General features: G+C 44.0%; 1 protein-coding gene across 1 annotated transcript; it reads right to left on the bottom strand.

Annotated features, from left to right (window-relative positions):
* Nucleotides 1–977: 977 nt before the first annotated feature.
* On the bottom strand, nucleotides 978–5,801 carry RPP25 (ribonuclease P/MRP subunit p25). The gene is made up of 2 exons (XM_083183650.1): nucleotides 5,299–5,801; nucleotides 978–4,733 (listed from the first exon to the last, which is right to left on the bottom strand). The coding sequence occupies exon 2, from the start codon at nucleotides 4,730–4,732 to the stop codon at nucleotides 4,205–4,207; it is 528 nt and encodes a 175-aa protein (XP_083039776.1). The 5' UTR covers nucleotide 4,733; nucleotides 5,299–5,801; the 3' UTR covers nucleotides 978–4,204.
* Between the last annotated feature and the right edge of the window lie 16,641 nt (nucleotides 5,802–22,442).

Here is a 22,442-nt window from a genome sequence, read left to right as displayed (position 1 = left end):
GTAGGCAGGTAGAGGATGCTGTCCGACTCCCCTGAGTGTAAGTGACACAGAGTGACCAGGCAGCATTACCTACCTGCTTCCAAGTCTGAATGACTGTCAGAATGCTGATTGGTGGATTGCTAGAAGTATTCACTAATAAGTGGGTTTACAGCCATTCACTGTATAGAAGCATGTGGAGAGACACTCCACATGTCTCCATGGCCCCCGGATGTTACTGAAGGCATCATCATGAGAATGGGTAGGTAGGGGCTCTAGTACAATGCATGGCCTGCAATGCTTTTAAGCCATGGGTGAGTGGTGCTGTCATTGCTGGAGATTTTTTGCAGTGGCAACGGCAACTCATCCCCCTAGCATCTAATAGGATTTACCCAATAAAGTTATGTTACTAGGGATTCTGTAGCATACATTTTATTTGCAATTAAATTCTGCAGTCAGTTTCCCCTCAAAACCTCCTGTTTAGGGGTCTCTCCTAACAGGCACACCACAGCTAACAATATATTACATTACAGTGCTGAACTCATATATTTCAGACAAACTACCTTTGTGACTATGACTACCCTCATTATTGTCTACACTCATCACAAGATCTGTTATTTTTGAACCTCTTTGTTTGCAAGTGGAAAGAACAAATGAAAGGGTTAACTGTACATGTAGTTGGTAGCCAGAGGGCAAGTTTAGTAAAGGAAATCTGTCAAACAGAACCCAACTGGCACTGTCATCAATAAGGCTGACAGCTGCTTTGTCACTGAGCTAGAAGTCACAGCGACAATAATGAAGTACTACAGGCCACAGGCTCTTAGTGAACTCAAGCGTCTAATTCTTTACACAGTTGTAATGATCGAAGACTAAAAGTACTTTCGACTCTAAAAGAATCTTTTCAGCTACTGAGAAAGGTCAAACTCAGATAGGATGTTGACAATTTATAGCAGTTGGTCAACATATAACTTATTAGCACTTATTCAAACTTCAGCACATACTTGATTTTAGTAGTGTTTTATTTATACTCTTCTATATCAGGATATCAAATGGCAGAGACTTTGAAATTTGCAGAGCCCCTGCGCTGTACAAAAGGGAAACATGGTCTACATGGACTAGTTACCAATGCACTGATTAGGGTATACTGTATATCGTCCCGATACCCTTAAGGGGGGTAATCAATAAGCGCTAATTTCTGGTAAATAGCCCCACATCATGGAGAAAGGCCATTCAATTAGGCTTTTTCTTGCGCCAGAAAAACGGGACTAAAAACCCACTAATTCTGGGTAAACTGCAGAATCAATGTGGGTTTTCACACGCGTGACCCAATTTTGTGGGTTTTTACATAGATCCATAAGCTGTAAGGTTTAATTGGTATGCAGTGACTTGCGCGTGATGTATTCAATGCTACCTTAATATCTCTGGTACTGGCTAATACCCCACTAAGTATCATAGCTATCTAGGATTGGCATCACAAGACTGCCATTGCGTAGAGCAGGGGTGGCCAAACTTGTCCTCAAGATCTACCAACAGTTCATGTTTTTCAGGCAACCTGTGGATGTATAGTAGGAATGACTGCAGCAGGTTTGTAAATGTGACAGTTAGTAATGACCACAGCTGTGCACCAGCCAGGTGATTTGGAAAACGTGGACCGTTGGTAGATCTCGAGGACTGGTCCGGCCGCCCCTGGTGTTGATGATTTGGAAAGAAGCGGTAAAAGAAATATTAGCCAGAAGTCACACAGAACAGGAAGGTTATTGTTTGGGAAGGGCAACTTGACACTACTCAGATATACAACAAAATTCACTGGCAATATAGGGGTTGTTCCTTGTTCTGCTTGAAAACAAGTTGTGAAGTTTCCTTTGTGACCAGAGCAGAGGGTTGACTGCTACCTGACATAACAAATTACCATGTATATATGCCAGTGTGCCTGGTACAATGTATATTTGTAGTATAGTAAAGGCTTGTGCCTACTTTCAGGCTGCCCTCTCTGGGAGAGAGCAGCCGGCTCGGATCGGGGCCGCTGGAGGTGTCGGGGAAGGGACAAAGTTTATGGGAAGATCCATGCCTTGGGGGCATGGCCAGCAGGATCGCATCATCGTGGCCACGCTCCACCATGCCGGTAGTACAGGCATTGCACAGCAAGGGGGGGGGGGGGGGGGGCAATGATGACACAATTTACATATTTGATCTCCACATACCCCCCACGGAGACCGAGGACAATGCTGGGACTTGCCCACCTTTCTGGAGGGTCGGGAGGTGGACCTGGTTTTTGGGAGCCTCCCAGCCATTCCGGGAGGATAGGCAACCCTGGTGTAGTATTATGTGGATACAGTGGGGTAAATTTACTAAGATGGGAGTTCTATTAAAGATGAGATGTTGCCCATAGCAACCGATCAGAATCGATCTATTATCTACTAGAAGGTGTTAAATAAATAAGTAGAATCGGATTGGTTGCTATGGACAATATTCTATCTTCAATAGAACTCCCATCTTAGTAAATTTACCCCAGTGCCATATATATTTGTCAGTGTGTGTGTGTGTGTGTGTGTGTGTGTGTGTGTGTGTGTGTGTGTGTGGTAGATTGCATATATGTAGTATATAGTCTATGTAGTATTTCTCTATGCTGATATATATATGAAGCCACACAGGCAATGTCAAAGACAACAGCTAGTACAGTGGTTCCCACAGTGTATGCCATGGCAGCCTACCCTGGGGTGCTCGGGAAAATGACAGGGGTGTCCTAGATTAATGCCCCAAGACAAATTTAAATTAATTATGGTTAATGTAAAAGACAAAACCGGTTCTGGCGGCTGCTATTCATAAATTATATGGACAAACATGCTGCATTAGGGGAACGGGCTGCAGGGGGTGAGAAGGGTGCGAGGGAAAGGGGAGCCGCACTGCTGGTGAAGATACAGGCTGTGGAAGGAGTAGCGCTGTGGGGGGGGGGGGGGGATTGTGGGGGCGGGAGACTGGTGTGTGGAAGTCAGGCTGTTGGGGGAGGGCAGGTGTGCAGGGAATATCCACTGCAGGTGGGATACCACTGATAATCCAGCAAAATTAATAATTTGGCACACTGCTATTACCAAGGGTGCCAAAATATCAGTGGTGTGCCTGTACTAATTACTATCTTCAGTCTATACAGCAGCAATACTATACTACACCATGTATATGAAATATAGTACATACAAAAGGACATGTCTTAATCAGTTAAGTATTGTGAGGTAGTAAGAAAGGGTGAATTTAAAGGTCAAGTTGCCCCTAGGGCATTATCAGCGCTATCATGTCACTGCCCCCTTCATATTGAGGTCTGCCAACTGCCAAAGCAGCACTAACTCCTCCCCTCTACCACTACAGTTTACTGACCATTGCCCCGCCCCCACCCACCCACTAGGCATGTGCCGAGTGGTAACAAGGGTTCAACAACTGTGAGATGACAATCTTTAGATAAATTATTTAAGAGCTGGAGTTGAATTTATTGGTTCGATAGAGAAACATTCACAGATGGATAAGGCAGTATATATCACTATGGGATATTTATAGGGCACCTCCAGTGCCCCTGGCAGTGTAATTATATATATATATATATCTAATGTCTGTGTGGCTCCCTCTGTGCTTGTAGGTATATGAAGTGAATAAAGGATTCCTCTTCTTCCTATAACACCATTCAAGATGGTGTTCTAGAAAGTAAGCTAGTATGCCTTTACTTTACGTTTCCTGCTGCCTGAACAGTAGAAAACGTAACATTGCTGTTGAAAGCTATGGCTTGCTCTCTTCGAGGAACGTCTGTAGTAGTGGGGTACCAACGGAGAAGATACTTGCAATGTCTTCCCCATAAGTCTTTTGCTAAAATGCTAATTTCTGCATAATTTAAATAGACAGTTGCTTTCTGAATAGAATCCTATCAGATTAGTATACACATTATTGCATAGAATATACAAGGATGAATCAAATAGTAAAATTAGAAACAATCTGATATAATCTCCAGCATGTGATCATTTAGGATTTTGTTATACACAGTCCATTTTATTTCTCATCAGAAAATACAGCTGGGTATGCTTTGTTGTAATAGTAAAGGAAAGTTATAGTAAGGTTAATCCTCCGTGCAGAGATATATGCTGCATTCTGCTTAATGTGCAGTGCCTTACTGATAGCAGTAGGATGTGTGAACATTATGGTTCTTCTTGCGTTATAGTTGCATTTATATTGTTCATATGGGTCCACATCACCCTTCACCTTCTCCAAAACTCTCGCTTGCCTTTCTCTTCTTCGAAACTGCTATATCCAGGATTTCAATTTTCTTCTTTTCAACTTCTCTTTTACAAAACGACAGAGGAGCTTGGTAACCATCTTCCTGTGGGTCCAGGGGATCTTTGGACAGGAGTATGCAGATAGAAGGAACATTTTTGTGAACAGTTAAACATGGGGCTGGGTCCTTGATTTGTGGCCCTTTCTGCTGCCACAGCTCCTGCAGGGCTTTGTACTGTACCTTGGTGATCTGGTGAAGACCACCTATTTGCCTCTTCAGTATTTCCACGCAAGTGATGGCTTTAGTAACAGCACGACCGTAGGCTCTGAAGACAATCTGCCCAGTTCCTTCTGCTCCCATATATGACATTGCATATCCAACCAAATTGCGGATTTTACTGCCCTCTTTTACTCTCATCTGTGCCACATGTGGACGAAGGTTCTGGAATGGCAAAACTGTTCCATCATCTACATCCATAATTTGTACCCGGCGGAAATTTTCCATTCTGGACAAGGAAACAGGACATATTTTTAAGAAATGTCTGAGACAAAATGAATGGAGCTGAAGGATTCTAGTATAATAGAAGGACACAACAGTATTTCATCTGGAAGATGGATGGCAAATGCTAAACAGCTCAGTGGGAATACGAACTCTAATGACAGCACATCAATGTTCCCTACTCTAAAATAATGTAAGCAAAAAGTATTCAAGCAGACAATGCAACACAAAGCCCAGCCAAGTAGGAGATGACAACGGTCTAGCCTGCAGTAGGATATGGGAGAGATAAACACAAGGACAACCTATGCAAGAAGGAAGTTAATTTAAATTATGCATAATTAAGAGAAATTCAAAACAAGAATAACGATAATTAATCTGCACAGTACCAATGCAACCAATAGTAGTGCAGTAATGTATTATTGCAGCACTACATAACTGTAACCTTGCTGGTTAGACTGTATGGAGTAAAACTACAATGCGTTACTGTGGTCAATAGAAGTTATGCTGCGACATAAAAGTGTGAAATAAGCAGATTTAAACCAAATATTTCTATTCATTATAATGATACTCACTTTTCTTGTCTGAAGCCAGGTATTTTTAAGATCTCCTTACAGAGCCTCCTTCACTGAGCTGAAGAAGGACCTAGGAAGTTGCCCCGGGCATGTTCGCGTATTCCCAGCGATTGTGCTCTAATGCTTGTCCCGAATGCCAGCTCTTATCCGCGTCCTAGCAGATCCTGTTCAGACAGACCCTGTCATCCATGAGAGCGGTCCCAGAGATGTGTGGTGACCCCCCCGGCATCCCCCAGTGTTACTACTGTGCAGTGTGTGTAAGCGCCGCTGCTCCTGTCACTTGTCTCCCTGTGCTCCCCTCTGTGTGAGACGCCCTGTGACTGCTGTGTCTGATGCACTTAGCACAACACCCACCTCCCTCCTTCTCTTCTCCACAATAATAGGGGCTGCTGCATCAGGGCTGTTACTTCTGTACAAGCACTTTGCCGGAGGAATGGAAATGCCTAGAGATTATTATCTGTAATTATACCCCTAGCCTATAGACGGGCTTAGCTGCGCTTTGTAATCATCTTGTCTAAAGCTGGGTACACATATATACAATCGTCGGGCCGTTCTTCCAATCTGGGGGCAAACGGTCGTTCGATTGTATAGGTGTGTACGCTGTCCCAATTGCTGCTGTGCGACCGATAAACGGCCAAAAACGCTCTTGGCCGTCCACGGTCGGTCGGTCGAAGGTTCTTTGCTGCTTAATATTTCATCCGACAGGACGGCTCCATATCGGAACAAAAGTGAAGTGTGTACGCACCTTCGATCGATATGCTTGACAGTTTGACAAAGCACGGTGGTATGCTGCATTATGAGAGACCCTGTAACCCTTTGCCTGCTGTTTTAACTAATGTGTGTATAATGCCTCACTGCCCAACACTTTAGACGCATCCCTTTAAGACATTAATCAATGTTGAAGTTTTAATAGTGTGAAGCTGGTGCCCTGAAAAGAGCTTCCAGCCCACTCTATTAAAACTTCAACATTGATTAATGTCTTAAAGGGATGCGTCTAAAGTGTTGAGCCACTGCTCAACATATATACATTATATACACATTAGTTAAAACAGCAGGCAAAGGGTTACAGGGTCTCTCATATACTTCTTCTTGCGATTGTTTGGACGGGAGTACATCGGACGTCGCAAGTAAAATTGTACATATGTGTACGCGCAGAACGGTCGTATGTTTTGGACGGCCGAACGTGTATTCGGTCGATCGAACGGTCGCAAGAAAAAGGAAATTGTACATATGTGTACCCAGCTTAATATTCTCACTTTGCTGCTGTACCCTCTCCTCAGCATCGCTGTCTGCCTGCTTAATATTCCCCAACCTGCTCACATCCACTCTGCTATCTCCAAGGAGCTACATGCCTCTTCTGTGCTTGCTACACACAACTTCCAGCACCTCTCCAGCCACGTCCTTTCCAGGAACAGTTCCTCCTTCACAACCATGTGGCTTTTTTATCCTTTCAAGAACAGTGTAAAATTAATAATTTAATTTTTAAATCAGCAAATAATTGTAGGACGCAAAAGGTCAAAAACTATAAAAGCAGGAGAGAGAGAGAGAGAGAGAGAGAGATAGAGAGAGAGCAACAAGGCAAGAGACACTCATGATGTAATAAATAAAACAATTGACTGTAAAATAATAACCCTTTCACACCACAACTAAATCCTGGGTTATTGCTGATTTTTTGCCTGGTCGACCTGGTTGTGGTGCAGTGTGAATGTACCACACTAAATAACCTGGGTCGACCAACCCAGCAATTCGTTCCAAGCTATAAGAAGGGTTAAACCCAGGCCACTCTCTGTATAATGGGCTACCCGGGTTTAGTGTGAAAGGGTCGAACACAGGATCTGACCCGGCTTTGCGCTGTGAAGGCGGTATAACTAATGTGCATACCAAACGAGAAGGCTTGCAGTCATCTCCCCACTATTATTACACTGCAGAGGAGGATGCAGAGGGGGGGAGGTTGCTGCTAGGAGATATAGTCTCCAAACCTCTCCTAACCGAAACTGATACATAAATCCTAAATTGCTATCCCTAATACCCTAACCCCATCCCCCAAAATGACAGTAATACCCTAGCCTAAACTGCTAAAACAACTCTAAAACCTATCCCTAATATCCTCCTAACCCAATCCAGTAACCTTAACCCCAAAGGACAGTCCGGATGGGCCTAATCAGGAGTTAAAGTGAGGGAGAATGGGGTGGAACTGAGTTTCACCACCTCTAATGGTGAGGTGGAACTTTTTAACCTCCACATTGGCCCTGCACAATAATTTTCATAGGAAAGCATTCTAGTTTGCAGGGGGATGCCAAAAAATCCTACCACTGGCCCTGTCTCTGCCTAATGGGGGGAGGGGGGGTTATGAGGTGGCATAGAGAAATGAGTTCCCCCACCTCTGCATGACCACTTTATGCCGTGGCCCTAATGGTTCTTATCTGGGACCAGGACACCTGACTGCCTGTTCCCTCAACCAGACGCTGGCCTATTTGTAGTTATATAATTTAATTCTAGGAATCATGACTGAAGAACAACCGGGATTGACATCACACACCCTTCCCAACGGCCCTCAATTCTTTCTTCCCACCACCTCTAAGGCAGCATGGATCAGGCCTTGTCATATACTATAATTGGATGCATTATGCAGATTCCAATTGTACTTTTGTAGAAAATAAAATTACTTGGAACACCTTCACTATTGTAAAAGAAACTTTAAAAATTCAAAAGTGACAAGTAACAAATACTGTTGTCATATTGCTGATGGATAAGGCATAAGTGAAGCTAAACTGAGCAGGGTTTTAAAATAAAAAAAAAAGATGAAAAAAATGGGAAGATTAGATGGTTTAGTAGGCTGAATTTAGCAGATACATTTCACTCTTCCATCAGCTCAGGGAAAGCTACAAAACCAGGAACTAAGATAGCCGGATAAGTAAGCGCAGCAACACAAATGGAGAAGCAAAGCATACACATAGGGGGTTATTTTGGTTCACTCTTTCTGACAAGTTCCTTCTTAGATGGACAAAACCATGTGCACTGCAGGTGGGGCAGATGTTAGTTGTGCAGAGAGAATTAGATCTGGGTGGGGTTTTACTTCAAAGTGAGATCTATATTGCAGTGTAAAAATAAAGCAGCCAATATTTACCTTGCACAGAAACAAAATAACTCACCCAAATCAAATTCTCTCTGCACATTTTACACCTGCCTCCCTGCAGTGCACATGGTTTTGTCCATCTAAGAAGAATTTTGGCAGAAAGAGTGAACCAAAATAACCCCCTATGTGTATGCTTTGCTTCTCCATTTGTGTTGCTGCACTTACTTATCCGGCTATCTTAGTTCCTGGTTTTGTAGCTTTACCTGAGCTGATGGAAGAGTGAAATGTATCTACTAAATTCAGCCTACTAAACCATCTAATCTTCCCATTTTTTTCATCTTTTTTTTTTATTTTAAAACCCTGCTCAGTTTAGCTTCACTTATGCCTTATCCATGAGCAATATGACAACAGTATTTGTTACTTGTCACTTTTGAATTTTTCTTCGAGAATGCCTTAAACAATGTCAAATCATTTTTCTTACTAATCATTACAAGCTGTTTCCACCGCCTTATATACAGCTAGTTGCGTCTTGCTTTTCTAACAAACTTATAGGATTGTTCAAGTATGTAGACTACTTTGGATGATAAATTCATGCTTAAGTTGGGTACACACTGGGTAAGAATTACTTGCACACATGCCCAAGTGCACACACACTTGCCGATGCCAGCAGCGATAATGGATGGGTGGGGGCATTGCTCTAGATAGTGATATCTTCTGTGATCCTGCATGTACAGCTGACAGACGACATCGCCGGGGGCTGCCCAGCTGCTAGGGGAGCGCTGGGCATACCCTCGAAAATGATGAAAACTGGGGTTGTGGTGCCAAGTCATGCCCTTTTCACTGATGTCACGCCCACCCATGCAGTAGCTCCACCCCCTTCTCGGGTTGGCCGCGCCTTCAGAGTGGCAGGTCCCGCTGTTGAGAGGTATGCTCTAACGATATTGTTATTGTGCATATCTTATTCTAGTTCACTCTTAGGGGCAAATTCCTTCTCAGTTAGACAAAACCATGTGCACTGCAGAAGGGGGGGGGGGCAGATGTAACAGGTGCAGATAGAATTAGATTTGGGTGTGAGTTATTTTTTTTCTGTGCAGAGAAAATGCTGACTGCTTTATTTTTACACTAGAATATAGAACTCACTTTGAAGAAAAACCCCACCCAAATCTAACTCTATCTGCCCCACCTGCAGTGCACATGGTTTTGTCCGTTTGAGAAGGAATTTGCTTCTAAGAGTGAACCAGAATAAGGCCCAAAAAGAGGTGGTTGTGGTAAGCGAGATAGTACAAACCACATGCTGTTTGAGTTGTCTGGTCAATAAGAACATAAAAGGCACAATACATGATTATACACAAAGAAAATCATTACTTATTGCGAAAAGGGGATAAAGAATAATGACAATTGAATTTTAAATGATATTTTCCCTTAAAATAATGTTAAAATCATATTGACCTTTTAGAATAATCATATATTAATCTCTCCCACTTAAATGATCACACAATAATGTTTCTCCCATACGTTCAATTATTTTTTTTACTCCCTTAATCAATACATAATTATTATCCTCATCATCTATGCGTATACCGTTTCTCCTCTTATATTCATCCAACACCTTTTCCACTGACTTATCTGGGGCATTCACCCTGTGAAATTGCCACACGTTGCTGGAATGACCCTAAAAACCACTGAATAGTAAATGCGGTGGGATGGAGGGGAAGAGCGCCACATTGCTAAAACTAGAAACCAGAAAGATTCTTAGTAAATGTTCCGTGATGTTGCATGCATTTGGCTTGAACAAGATAACAACATGATTTATATACTGTATGTGTGTTAATATTATCATACATTATGTTATAAAAATACAGACTCCACTTTTCATGGAGTCTTAATAGTATATATTATCTACTTTTATCCTGATATCTGTGGTCTTTCAGTTGGAGTAGATAAGATAGCATTATGGCCCTTATTCTGATTGAGTCGGACGGCTGCGTGTTCGGTCAGACGGCCAATGTATTGTGTTTGCGCATGTGCAAAGGCGTTTCGGCGCATGTGTGTACACCGTGCAAATCCGAATACGGTGTGAATTCCGTACAGAAAACGATCGGTCGGAACAATCCGAGCAGGTGGTTGAGAGGGGCGTGAAGGGCTGTTTGGGCTCATTACCATATGCGTACACCCCGCGTTTCATGGGCATTCCCATGAAAACACTGGGCGTTCGTATGGTAATCCGGCCGTGACGCATGTGTGGGGGGCGGACAGCTGACATAGCCGGATGCCAGCTGCCCGCCCATATCCCTGCTTTTGTCCGAGTGGTCTGGAGCTGTCTGACCGCTCGGTCCATCATTTGATGGTCGACGACCATCGGAGGATGGGGGAGGTTCCCACAGATGGGGGAGTTGTTCACATGAAACATCCACACGCAGTATGTTCACTCGGCGTCTTACCGCATTCGGACGGTGTGAGCGATCCGTACGGTAGGTGGGGCTAAGAACACTCGGTGGCCGTCCGAAAAATACGCATCCGTCTGAGTCAACTAGAATAAGGGCCTATATGCGGACAAATATTGTTGTTCCTGTCTGACGCTGATAAATGTTTGCAGTGCTTCTGGCCACTGGCAATACCTTAATACTCTATTTTGCACTCAGTATTATTTGGCATAAATTTCCATTGAGCAGCTTAATCCATGTTTCTGATTCTTTTACACATTTCTTTCAGTGAATCGTATTATTTACATACCTGGGGATCTGGATCATTTTGAACGTCTCTGAGCATTTTGGTTTATGGAGTCCTTTAAGAAAAAAATCACATACAGTATAGTGTACTTCCACTTATGCATTCCGGATATCTGTTTGTACTACAGCACTTCCCAGTGTACATTCCAGTGTTTCCCAAATTATTTACATATTTGTTTCCTCCTTTGTATGGAATCAGAAAAGGGCCAAACTAATAGAGAGTACACACGGGGGATATGCACTATGGGCCTTATTCTGGTTGACTCAGTTGGATGCGTATTCGGATGGTTGGCCGATGTTTTGCGTATATGCATGCGCAAAGTCTCTTCTGCGCATGTCTGTAAGCAGAGACCATCCGAATTCGGCTAGAATTCTGCTCGGTGAGTGCATGCTCATGGAGGTTCGAGCAGGTGGTGGAGAGGGGGGTGAAAGCCTGATTAGGCTCATTACTATATGCGCACGCCCTGCGTATGGAAATATGGTGGTGACGTGTGTGCGGGGGGCGTACAGCTGACCATTGGTAAGTGAATGGGCGGCACAAGCGATCCGTACGCTAGGTGGAGTTTGCAACGTTCGCTGCCCGTCCAAATACGCATCCGAACGCGTCAACCTGAATAAGGCCCAGTTTTTCTATTCGATTTTGCTTATAGAAGCAAAATCGAATAGAACATCGAATGGGCATTAAATGGTTTTTCTACATTCATTGCAGATTTGATCCCGATGCATGCTCTCGTGTAGTGTAAATCGAATACAAAAATAGTCTTGTCAATAGTCTTGTCAGGCAAGACTATATAGTACAGATCTGTACTACATGGTCAAAACCGAATGTGAGCACTGTAACCAACCCAGATCAGGACACAGATCCAGACACAGATCCAGATTGAACAGGGGTTGAAGAGAAAGTAAAATCTCACCATGTGTATGCACCATAATAGTGGGTACACATGGTGAGATATGCACTATACAGTATTTCTATGTGATTTTGCTTATAGAAGCAAAATCGAATAGAAATCGATTCAAAATCAAATGCACATTGAATGCCTTCATTAGCATTTGATGCAGATTCGATACCAATGCGTGCTCCCATGTAGTGGAAATCGAATAGAAAAAAGTATTGGCAGGCGAGTCTCTGTCTAGTGCAAATCTAATGTAGATAGTGCTAATATAATGGGGGAAATTTACTCAAGGAAGTTTGTAAAAAAAATAGGTGTATTTGTATCCAGAAATACACTTATTTTTGACATTTACTATCCCGAAAATAAGGCAATTCGTATTCGTATTGATAGCACATCAATACGAATATGAATTGCCGTATTTTCGGGATAGTAAATGTCAAAAATAAGTGTATTTCTGGATACAAATACACCTATTTTTTTTACAAATTTCCTTTAGTAAATGTCCCCCAATGTGTTCACTGCTGCATTCTATTGGATTCAGATTCGATTTCAATCTCTTGCCTGAAGGTTCAGAAACACTGTGAGATCGAATTGAAACTGAATAGTGTAAATCGAATTTAAATCGAATCTAATAGTAAATCAAATAAAAAATAGTGAAAATCGAAAAGGAGTAGAAAAAACTTCAGAACAGGTCAAATAGGCCAAATCTAATCGAAATCAAATCACAAACGGAATTGAACCGTGTGCACCCACTATTAGCCTTAAGATTTTTACCAGATCCACGTAGCCTCTCCTACTCTTACTATTTAGCTCCTACTCTTACTATTTAACTCCTACTCTTACTATTTAACTCCTACTCTTGCTATTTAGCGCCTACTCTTACTAGGCCCCTAGAATTGTGAGGCACTGGGCATTGTGCCTCTGAGTTAAGATGGAGCTGCCATCTTATCACAGAAATTGCTCTGTTTTAATTTATTGTTTTCATACTCACATTTTGTTTATTTTTTTTCTTTGTCTGATCAACAAAGCCAATACATAATTCCTGTCTTCTGTTCTCAAGGTGCCCATACACATACTGATTTTCCCGGTGCAATGTGTGCTATGAGATGCGTGCTCCCGTGGCATCTCATCGCACAGTACAATAAGTATGTGCTGCACATACTTTTTTGTACTGTCTTTTGATCACATCGCATGCACAACGCATGCAATGCAATGCGATCCTATTTTAGCACAAAACGTACCGGGTAATCGGTATGTGTATGGGCACCTTTAAGGCCCCCATACATTAGGCCGACTTGTCCTTAGGACAAGTCGGACCCAACTCTCCTGTGAGCCGCCCGGCAGCTCCCCGGGAGGCTCACATACAATTTGGCACTTGATGAGCCAGTTTTTACATGTGATAAATCGTTTGCGATTTATCACATGTAAAACAAATGGGGAGCTGCAGGGCGGTGAGGAGCAGTGGGGGCGGGCGGCGGCAGTAGTGGGGGCGGGCGGCGGCAGTAGTGGGGGCGGGCGGCGGCGAGTGATGCTGACCTGGCCGGGCAGCTGTGATGACAAATAGCAGCGCTGCCGCTGCGGGACGGGACGCACAGTGGCGGCTATTAGATTTTCAAAATCCCTGTCAAATGACAGGCCGTTCTGTGATTGGCTGAGAGAGCTCTCAGCCAATCACAGAACGGCCGGTCATTTGACAGGGATTTTAAAAATCTAATAGCCGCCACTGTGCGTCCCGTCCCGTCCCGCAGCGGCAGCGCTGCTATTTGTGATCACAGCTGCCCAGCCAGGTCAGTGTGTCTGCATGCATATGCCTGACAGGTGGGCAGGCATATGCATAGCATACAGGGAGGTCGGATGATCTTATGTGCTGACCGTCCGACCTCCCTGATCCGGTCCGATGCGCACGGGACCGCGCATCGGATCATACATCACACACCTGCGATTTTGGGGCAATTTCATCCGGTTATCGGCCCAAAGTGCCGAAATCGGATGACATCGTCCCAAAATCGTATAGTGTATGGGGGCCTTAAGATGCACTATGCAATCTTTCTGTTATGAACATGATGTCAGCCAAAACGTTTTGTAGTGTATGGTTATTACACGTTAGAACCTTATCCCTTTTGGTTAGAAACTCACTAAGGAGGATGGTCTCACAGACGTCATGGTATAATATGGAGATAATTGTTAATGGAACTTGCCCTTTCTGAAACTTCTAAAAAGGAAATATTATGAATGAAATACTAAACATGTATAAACAGAAAATAGTTGTAATCGATGGTGCTTCTTCGATTGTATGATTGTCTACCTGTCTTCCATTGGGAGAAATGAATATTGATTGTTAATGACATTCTGAAATTAAATGTAATTATTAAAATGTATGTTAAGTGTTACATGATGTATACGAAAAAAAGATCTTTTTCTTTTTAATTGGAATTTTTTTTTGTTTCTTCAATAAAATATATTTTAAAAAAAGAACATGATGTCACTGTCTTTTCCACACTTTTTGGCATGTTATGTGTGTTTCTGTTGTGTTTGATTGCGTCTACGTGTATATGTGTACTTCTTCAGAAAAATGTAAATACACCTCATTTAAAATCAATGTAAAATGCATAGTTAACTCATATAATACACACAATACAGATTATTTTTGTTTTTAATTGCATGTTAACAACATGTCTTAAAACCGCATTACAAACGCAAGTACTGTGGCCCTTATTCTGGTTGGTGCGGCCAGAGCCGCACACGGGGCTCCGGCCGCACAAACCAATCCCCGCCCACCCTACGGATCGCCACGGCCGTCCGTACACGGACGGCTGGCGATCCGCATAAAAATGGTGGAGGCTACGCCTCCACCATGGTGGGAGCTGCCCCCTGCATTCGATGGTCGTCGACCATCGAAGGCAGGTCCGCACGCCGCGGCAGCTCCCGCAAGCTGAGACCACACGGACAATCGTCCGTGTGGTAGCTTGTATGGGGGCTGAAAGCTGACATCCGGCGACGTCAGCTTTCCGCCCCCATGAGTTGCGTCATGGCCTCATTACCATGCATACGCCCCGCGTTTGCATGGGAACGCCCATGAAACGCGGGGCGTACACATAGGGAAATGAGGGCATGATGCCTCTCACGCCCCTATACGCCCCCTTTGCGGCGGACGAAATACGTCTGCGGCGAAGGGGGCTGCACATGCGCAGATTCACCTCTGCGCATGTGCAGAGTAAAAACATCGGCGGTACGGCCGCACGCGGGCCGTACCGATCCGATTAGAATAAGGGCCTGTATATGTTGCCTATAAGTGACTTCTCGGACTCAGCCTGATAGATCTGTACACTCGGACCAAGTTCACATGATTATAACCCGACGACATTTTGTAATGCATCTTCAGGATCAGCTTCCGACTCTGTCTCTCTCTCACCACGTCTCTTCTTCTTGCTTTTGCTCAAGGACACCTACTTTTTTTTATTAAGCTTGCTTTATCAGCACAGCTATCTGACACAGCCCAGTGATTCTGCCTGTCCTGGCCCAGCAAAAGCCAATTTATTATACTGTCAGAACTCCTCCAAGCCTGTGAACACATATTGTGACATACCCTAGTGTTGAGATGTCATAGCGAGATGTATTTAGCTGCTCAACCTTAATATATCCTGTTCGGGGGAGGAATACTATCTAATTTATACACATTAAGCCATCCAATACAAATAAAGTGGGGGGCAAAGAGGTCAGTTCCAGAAACAAAAGGCAGCAGTGGAATCTATTTTTGCTAAAGAGCATTTCTACCATTATACTGTACATGTTGTGTACTGTGGAAAAAACACAGACTAAGGCATCCCTTTCTCTGCCTGCTTTTGCAGAAATGAATCATGAGTGGCAGACCTTCTATCACCCCCTTCTATCAATGCTGAATAGCAACACTCAGCTGTTCCTGTGTTGAACTCTGACAGTCAGAATTCAATGCAGCAAAGAAAATGGAGCAATAAAAGTTGATACAAATGCTGGTTAATAGAGGCTATGCCATCTGGAAGGCATTATTGTTGTTTTGGAAAGAGATCACTTTATTTTACTGTATATTTGTTACTAGGAGGTGTCTGCTTTGTACGCTTGTCACTAGTCACAAAAGAGATTTATGCTTTGTTTGTAGTCACCATAGATATGATCAATACCTTGTACACAGAGGGATATGGATTGTACACTAGTCACCATAGAAAGTGATGTTTTTGCACTCTAGTGCCCAGAATGCTATTCATAAGAAATCAAACTAGTTTCAGGGAGATTATAGTTGGTAATAGAATTTTGTGCAGTGTCCCATTGAGGGGGCGTGTCATGCTCCTCCCAAAGGGCGTGTCTAGTTCCATATATGGAGAGAGTGTGAAAAGAGATTGTGAATGTGGCACCTAGAAGCATGGGTGTGTACTGCTACATCTGAGAGGAGTCTTTTAAAATGACGGTACTCTTTACCTAGCACGGCGCCCACGATTTTGATCGTGGGCATCGCAGGTAAAAAAATCGCGGGCATCGCGGCCATTGAATGCACTAAAAATCGGGTGCGACGCGACCGACGCGATGCCCGCGATTTCCCATAGGGAACAATGTTAAATTTCTCAATTGACCCGATTTTACTGTTCAATGCCTCAATTGACACGATTTTTCCATAGGAAACAATGTTAAATGGCCCACAGAGGCCAAATAGCCACCCTGAAGTGTGAAATGGCCCCCACAATTGGTAACGCCACCCCACGATCAACGTCAACCCGAAGCGTGGCGAGCGCAGCGAGCCCACGAGGGGCGGCGGTACGCGTCCTACGACCTTTTCATACCCCCACTATCCACGTCGGCGTGGAGTTGAGAATAGAATAGTGTGGCGAGCGTAGCGAGCCACCGAGCCCGAAGCGTGGCGAGCCCCGCGAGGGGACGCAGATACCTTCACAGGTAAACGCGTCCCTTCGTGGGCTTCACAGGTATCCGCGTCCCCTCGCGGGGCTCGCTGCGCTCGCCACGCTTCGGGCACTATTCTATTCTCAACTCCACGCCGACGTGGATAGTGGGGGTATGAAAAGGTCGTAGGACGCGTACCGCCGCCCCTCGCGGGCTCGCTGCGCTCGCCACGCTTCGGGTTCACGTTGATCGTGGGGTGGCGTTAACAATTGTGGGGGCCATTTCACACTTCAGGGTGGGTATTTGGCCTCTGTGGGCCATTTAACATTGTTTCCTATGGAAAAATCGTGTCAATTGAGGCATTAAACAGTAAAATCGGGTCAATTGAGAAATTTAACATTGTTCCCTATGGGAAATCGCAGGCATCGCGTCGGTCGCGTCGCACCCGATTTTTTAGTGCATTCAATGCCCGCGATGACCATGATGGGCGCCGTGCTAGGTAAAGAGTACCAAAATGACTTATATCCAAATGTAGATGATCACCAAAGCAGTTAGTAAGAGCTACTGTACTTGGTAAAGTGCTGGGACATGGTACTGATTATGCAATGTAAATGTATCTATCTCTTATTCCTTTTTTCCCCAAAAATGTAACAGTGTAATGTGGACTAGGTAAAATGAGGGAGATTGCTAGACTAATGAGGGAGAGAGGGAGATTGCTGCTATTTCAGGGAGTCTCCTGCAGCCTGCTCTAGGGTAGGCAGCTATGCCAGAAATATCTCTGCCTTGCATAAGTAGTCTCCAGAATTTGAGCAAATAGATAGGAAGGAATCACACCACAGTCTGAGTGTCAAAGTCTTCCCCTGCTATGAGTATTATTTTTATTTACAGTTTCTTATATAGCGCATTACATTTGTAAAGGGCAGCCCTCACCGGGCGAGCACCAATAACCGGACCTTGATAGGTGTGTATGAATTTGTTTATTTTCTTTTTTCACACAATGTGATTTTTGCAATTTGTTTCGCCGAAATTGCACTTTTTCATGAATTCGCATATTTAATGAGATGCAAAAAACGGCAAAAAAAGCCGAAAGTGCGTTTTTTAGTCACGCTGGAACTCGCATCCAGACGTTTCCCCATTGAAAAGTATACAATTTGCATATTTGATGAGATGCAAATTCAGGGAAAATGTGTCTAAAAACATTTAGACCAGGTTCTGATATGCGAATTGGCCAGAACCCTGCACAGATCATTGAGATCTGTGCATGGTCCTGTGTTAAAAAATGGGCTAAAGGTTTTTTTTTTTTTTAAACGCGTGGGGTCCCCCATCCTGAGCATAACCAGCCCCGGGCTCAATGAGCCGGACCTGGTTCCAAAAATACGGGTGATAAAAAGCGTAGGGGTCCCCCGTATTTCTGATACCAGCCCCAGACTCTCTGCTTTCTAGCGGCAGTGAAATTTGTGTAGAACAGGGGTGGGGAACCTCAGGCCCAGGGGCCGTATGCAGAACCAGTAGACGGTCTGAGTGGCCAGCCCACTCGCCGGGCAGCTTTGCCGGGAGTAGATTACAGGGGAATTATCACGAGAGTTTGGTAGTTCTCGTGAGATTCCTCTTAATCAACAGCACCCGGAGACTGTCAGTCCTACTCAGCGGCAGCCGCCGAAGCATGGGACGGCTGCAGCAGGACAATTTGTAAGATAATTTTTTACATATGGCTCTCGATGGATTTTTTCCCCATACAAACGGCCCTTGGCATAAAAAAGGTTCCCCACCCCTGGTGTAGAACCACGATTCAACTGTAATGGAGTTTACTCAACATTGTATTAAAAAAAAATAATAGTAGTATTCATAACAGTATATTTTATTTTTATGCATTATGCCAAGTTATTCGTTTACAAATTGTAAAAGCACTGTCCAGTTATCTGACTCATTTCACTGTATTGTTTGCCACTGCAAAAATAAAGAGTATATATATATATATATTAAAATTTTATTTGTAAAACTCCCCAAATCTCTCTTTGATTCTCACATTTGGCCCCAGGTTTCAACCACAAAGTACTGCTTGTTTAAGGATTCAATCTCCACTGCAGGTATCAGTGTGTAGTGTTGTAAAGCACCACAATGCAGCTCTACAGCTGCCCATACACGCCCCGAGACGGGCATGCTTTCTGTGCTTAATTAGCACGGATCACATTGCATTGCATTGCCTGTGCACACGTTGTGCATGCAATGCGATGCAATGTGATGAAAACTAAGTACAAAAAGTATGTGCAAGCACATACTTTTTTTACTGTGCGATGAGGTGCCACGGGAGCGCGCACCTCAAAACACAGAACCCACAGCCCGCATCGCAGCGTGTATGGGCTGCTTAACTAAGCATACTACTCTATTCTGAGACATAAGCAAAGCATCCATGTCACAGTGCTGGTTTCTCAAGGGCAGACCACTTTACTGTGGTAGTCATAGACTTGCCTACTACTTATTCCTTATGGGCCCTACACACATAGCGGTGTGTGTAGGGTGAATTAGCTATGCAGTGCTGCGGTGCTGTCGCTTAGCACCCAGCGCTAAAAGCCCACACACAGTGCGACCTGTCAGCGCTGTGTGCTGAGCGAGCTGACAGCGCAACTGGTGACCGGTGAGATTGATGGACAGTGATGTGCGGGGACGTGCATTGCTGACGCTATAGCCCCCACATACACACACCAATTTAGGGGCATTTTCTAAGCGACTTTGCCAAACTAAGCAAAGTCGCTTAGAAAATGCCTTAATATCGGCATGTGTGTAGGCCTATAAGAGTACAGGTTGTTAATCCTAAATTACATAAATTGGAGATGATAGAATAGTGAGGAATACAGCTGAAGTTGATGGGCCAGAAAATGTGGAAATTTGAAGGACAAAACTGTAGCCTTTAAACTCACATATAAAATAAGACCCTTGAAACACGATCAATATAAATTACGTTTCAATTATGTGGGAGCAAAGATTGGTAGCTGTCTTATAAAGGATATGCACAGGGCAGATATTTTATTTCTAATTGGCATGACCTTTATTTATTAACAATTTGCAAGTGAAAAATAATGTACAGTTGCACTGCCACCTATTGTCCATAGCTGGAATGGCAGTATATCATTATAACCTTATTCAGTCATCATAAATACCTGCTGGTCTCCACCAGGTATGAACAACATACCTCCTTACTTTGCCCATTGTAGAGGTGCATAGGGAAAAGTGACGGAGCATAAGAGGGGAAGGTGGGCCTCAGGGGGCATGGCCTCTTGTGACCTCAGTTTCTGTAATTTTGGGGATGTGCCCAACACTCCCTGGGCAGCTGGACAGCCAACGCACGGCATCTATTCAGTGATCACTGACTGCTTTGCAGAACAGAGCAGCAGTGATCACAGGCTCTCGCAACTGTGTCCAATTCATAAAAGTGTATCTATATAAATGAAAATATTTAAATTAATAGCAGCGATTCTAGTAAGTATGCAGTCCAATGCAAACCACAAGTATCAATTGTACTGCATGTCATTAACATTGTGTGTACGGGATACAGTCAAATTATCGACCACACTTAGGTCGACAGTCATTAGGTCGACACCGTTTGGTTGACATGGGGGAAGGTCGACAGGTGTCTAGGTCGACATAGGTGAAGGTCGACAGGTGTCTAGGTCGACATAGGACAAGGTCGACATGGGTTTAGGTCGACATAGCGTTTGGTCGACATGGGTTATGTCGACAGGTCGGAAGGTCGACATGTTTTTTTTTACTGTTTTTTAAACCGACATGTGCCGACAGGCATTATTTCATGCCCTACCATCCACTAGGGCGTGGTGGGAGAATAAAATAGTGTGCCGAGTGCAGCGAGTTGCCTTCCAACTGTGTCCATGTCCACTGTGTCGACATTCAGGTAAAAAGGTACTTATGTATTATCTGGACTCCCATGTTAAATGCACCCCATTTTTTCATACTCCTACTATCCAACTACGCATGGAGTTAATTTTATATAGTGTGGCGAGCGCAGCGAGCCCTGCGAGGGGACGCGGTCTCATAAGAAAAACGGGAGGCCAGATATTACATAAGTACCGGTAAAAAAACAGTAAACAAAACCACGTCGACCTTCCTACCTGTCGACATAAACCATGTCGACCTAACGCTATGTCAACCTAAACCCATGTCGACATTGACATATGTCGACCAAGACACTTGTCGACCCAACTGTGTCGACCTAATGACTGTCGACCTTAGTGTGGTCGATAAAATGATCCACACCCATGTGTACACACAGAACAATATTGTCATTCTGATTTGGGGATACTGTCACTGGGTTTATAAGCATTAAGTCGACACCACTAGGTTGACATAACTGGAGGTTGACATGCAGGAATGGTAATTTTTATTGCACTGCTTTTATCCTTCCCAAGGATGTGTGGACTTTTATTTAGTTATTGATTTCAACTTGTGATATTATCAATTGATGTATTGAGGACATGCACTACAAATGAATATACCAGTGCTAGCTAACTGAAAAATGATTATTTTTTCCCTCTAGCAATGTCGACATGACTGAAGGTTGACATGGGTTAGGGCGACAGGGTCATTAGGTCGACACACGCATTATGTCGACATGGGGAAGGTCAACAGTCAAAAAGTCAACATGCATCTTGGTCTAGTGGTGTCAACCTAATGCTTGTAGACCTAGTTGCCTTCTATCCAATGATCCCATTCCCTGATTTGTTGGAATCTGCAAAATCGTTCCATACGTCATTCAGTGTGCACCCAGCTTAAGCGTATCACTGCTGGCTCCACTGCTGAGACTCCAGTCCATACTTTTTAGGTGAAAAGTACTTTAGTGCTTCCTCAAATAAAGCAGTTTTCACACAGTACATTCAACTTATACCTTATGAACTTTACTTTGTGAGTTCATTTTTTGGTACTTGTGTACTAGCACGGCGCCCACGATATTTGATCGTACAACATATAATCGCATCGCATGCCATACACCCGATGCACTGCGATGCAATTTAAAATTGTATAAGCCCCCTATACGATGTTTAATTGTATAAGCACCCTAATGGGGGCTTACAATGTTAAATGCACCCCCACTCCACCCCCACTATGAACGTGAACCCGAAGCGTGGCGAGCCCGCGAGGGGCGGCGGTACGCGTCCTCCGACCTTTTCATACCTCCAATATCCACGTCGGCGTGGAGTTGATATTATATAGTGTGGCGAGCGCAGCGAGCCACCGAGCCCGAAGCGTTGCGAGCGTAGCGAGCCCAGCAAGGGAACGCGTATCACTTTACATGTATTCTGCGTCCCCTTGCGGGGCTCGCTGCGCTCGCCACGCTGCGCTCGCCACACTATATGCTAATCGATTCATCCATGTGATTGTTATCAATTATCGCATTGAGGAATGTAACAATATTATCACATCACATCTTCCTCTGAAGAGGCAGATGGTGATAAATCGGTCTCTAAATGACAAAGGCCCATATATAGGTTGGATTGTATACACTAAGCTGCTCGTAGCATCTTAGCAGATGTAATCCTTCCTTAGCAATGCAGATGCATGTTC

Source organism: Crinia signifera, chromosome 4 (assembly GCF_055691185.1).
Source record: "Crinia signifera chromosome 4, ASM5569118v1, whole genome shotgun sequence".
In the NCBI taxonomy this organism is placed as follows: domain Eukaryota; kingdom Metazoa; phylum Chordata; class Amphibia; order Anura; family Myobatrachidae; genus Crinia; species Crinia signifera.
This window is presented reverse-complemented; position numbering and strand designations above follow the sequence as displayed.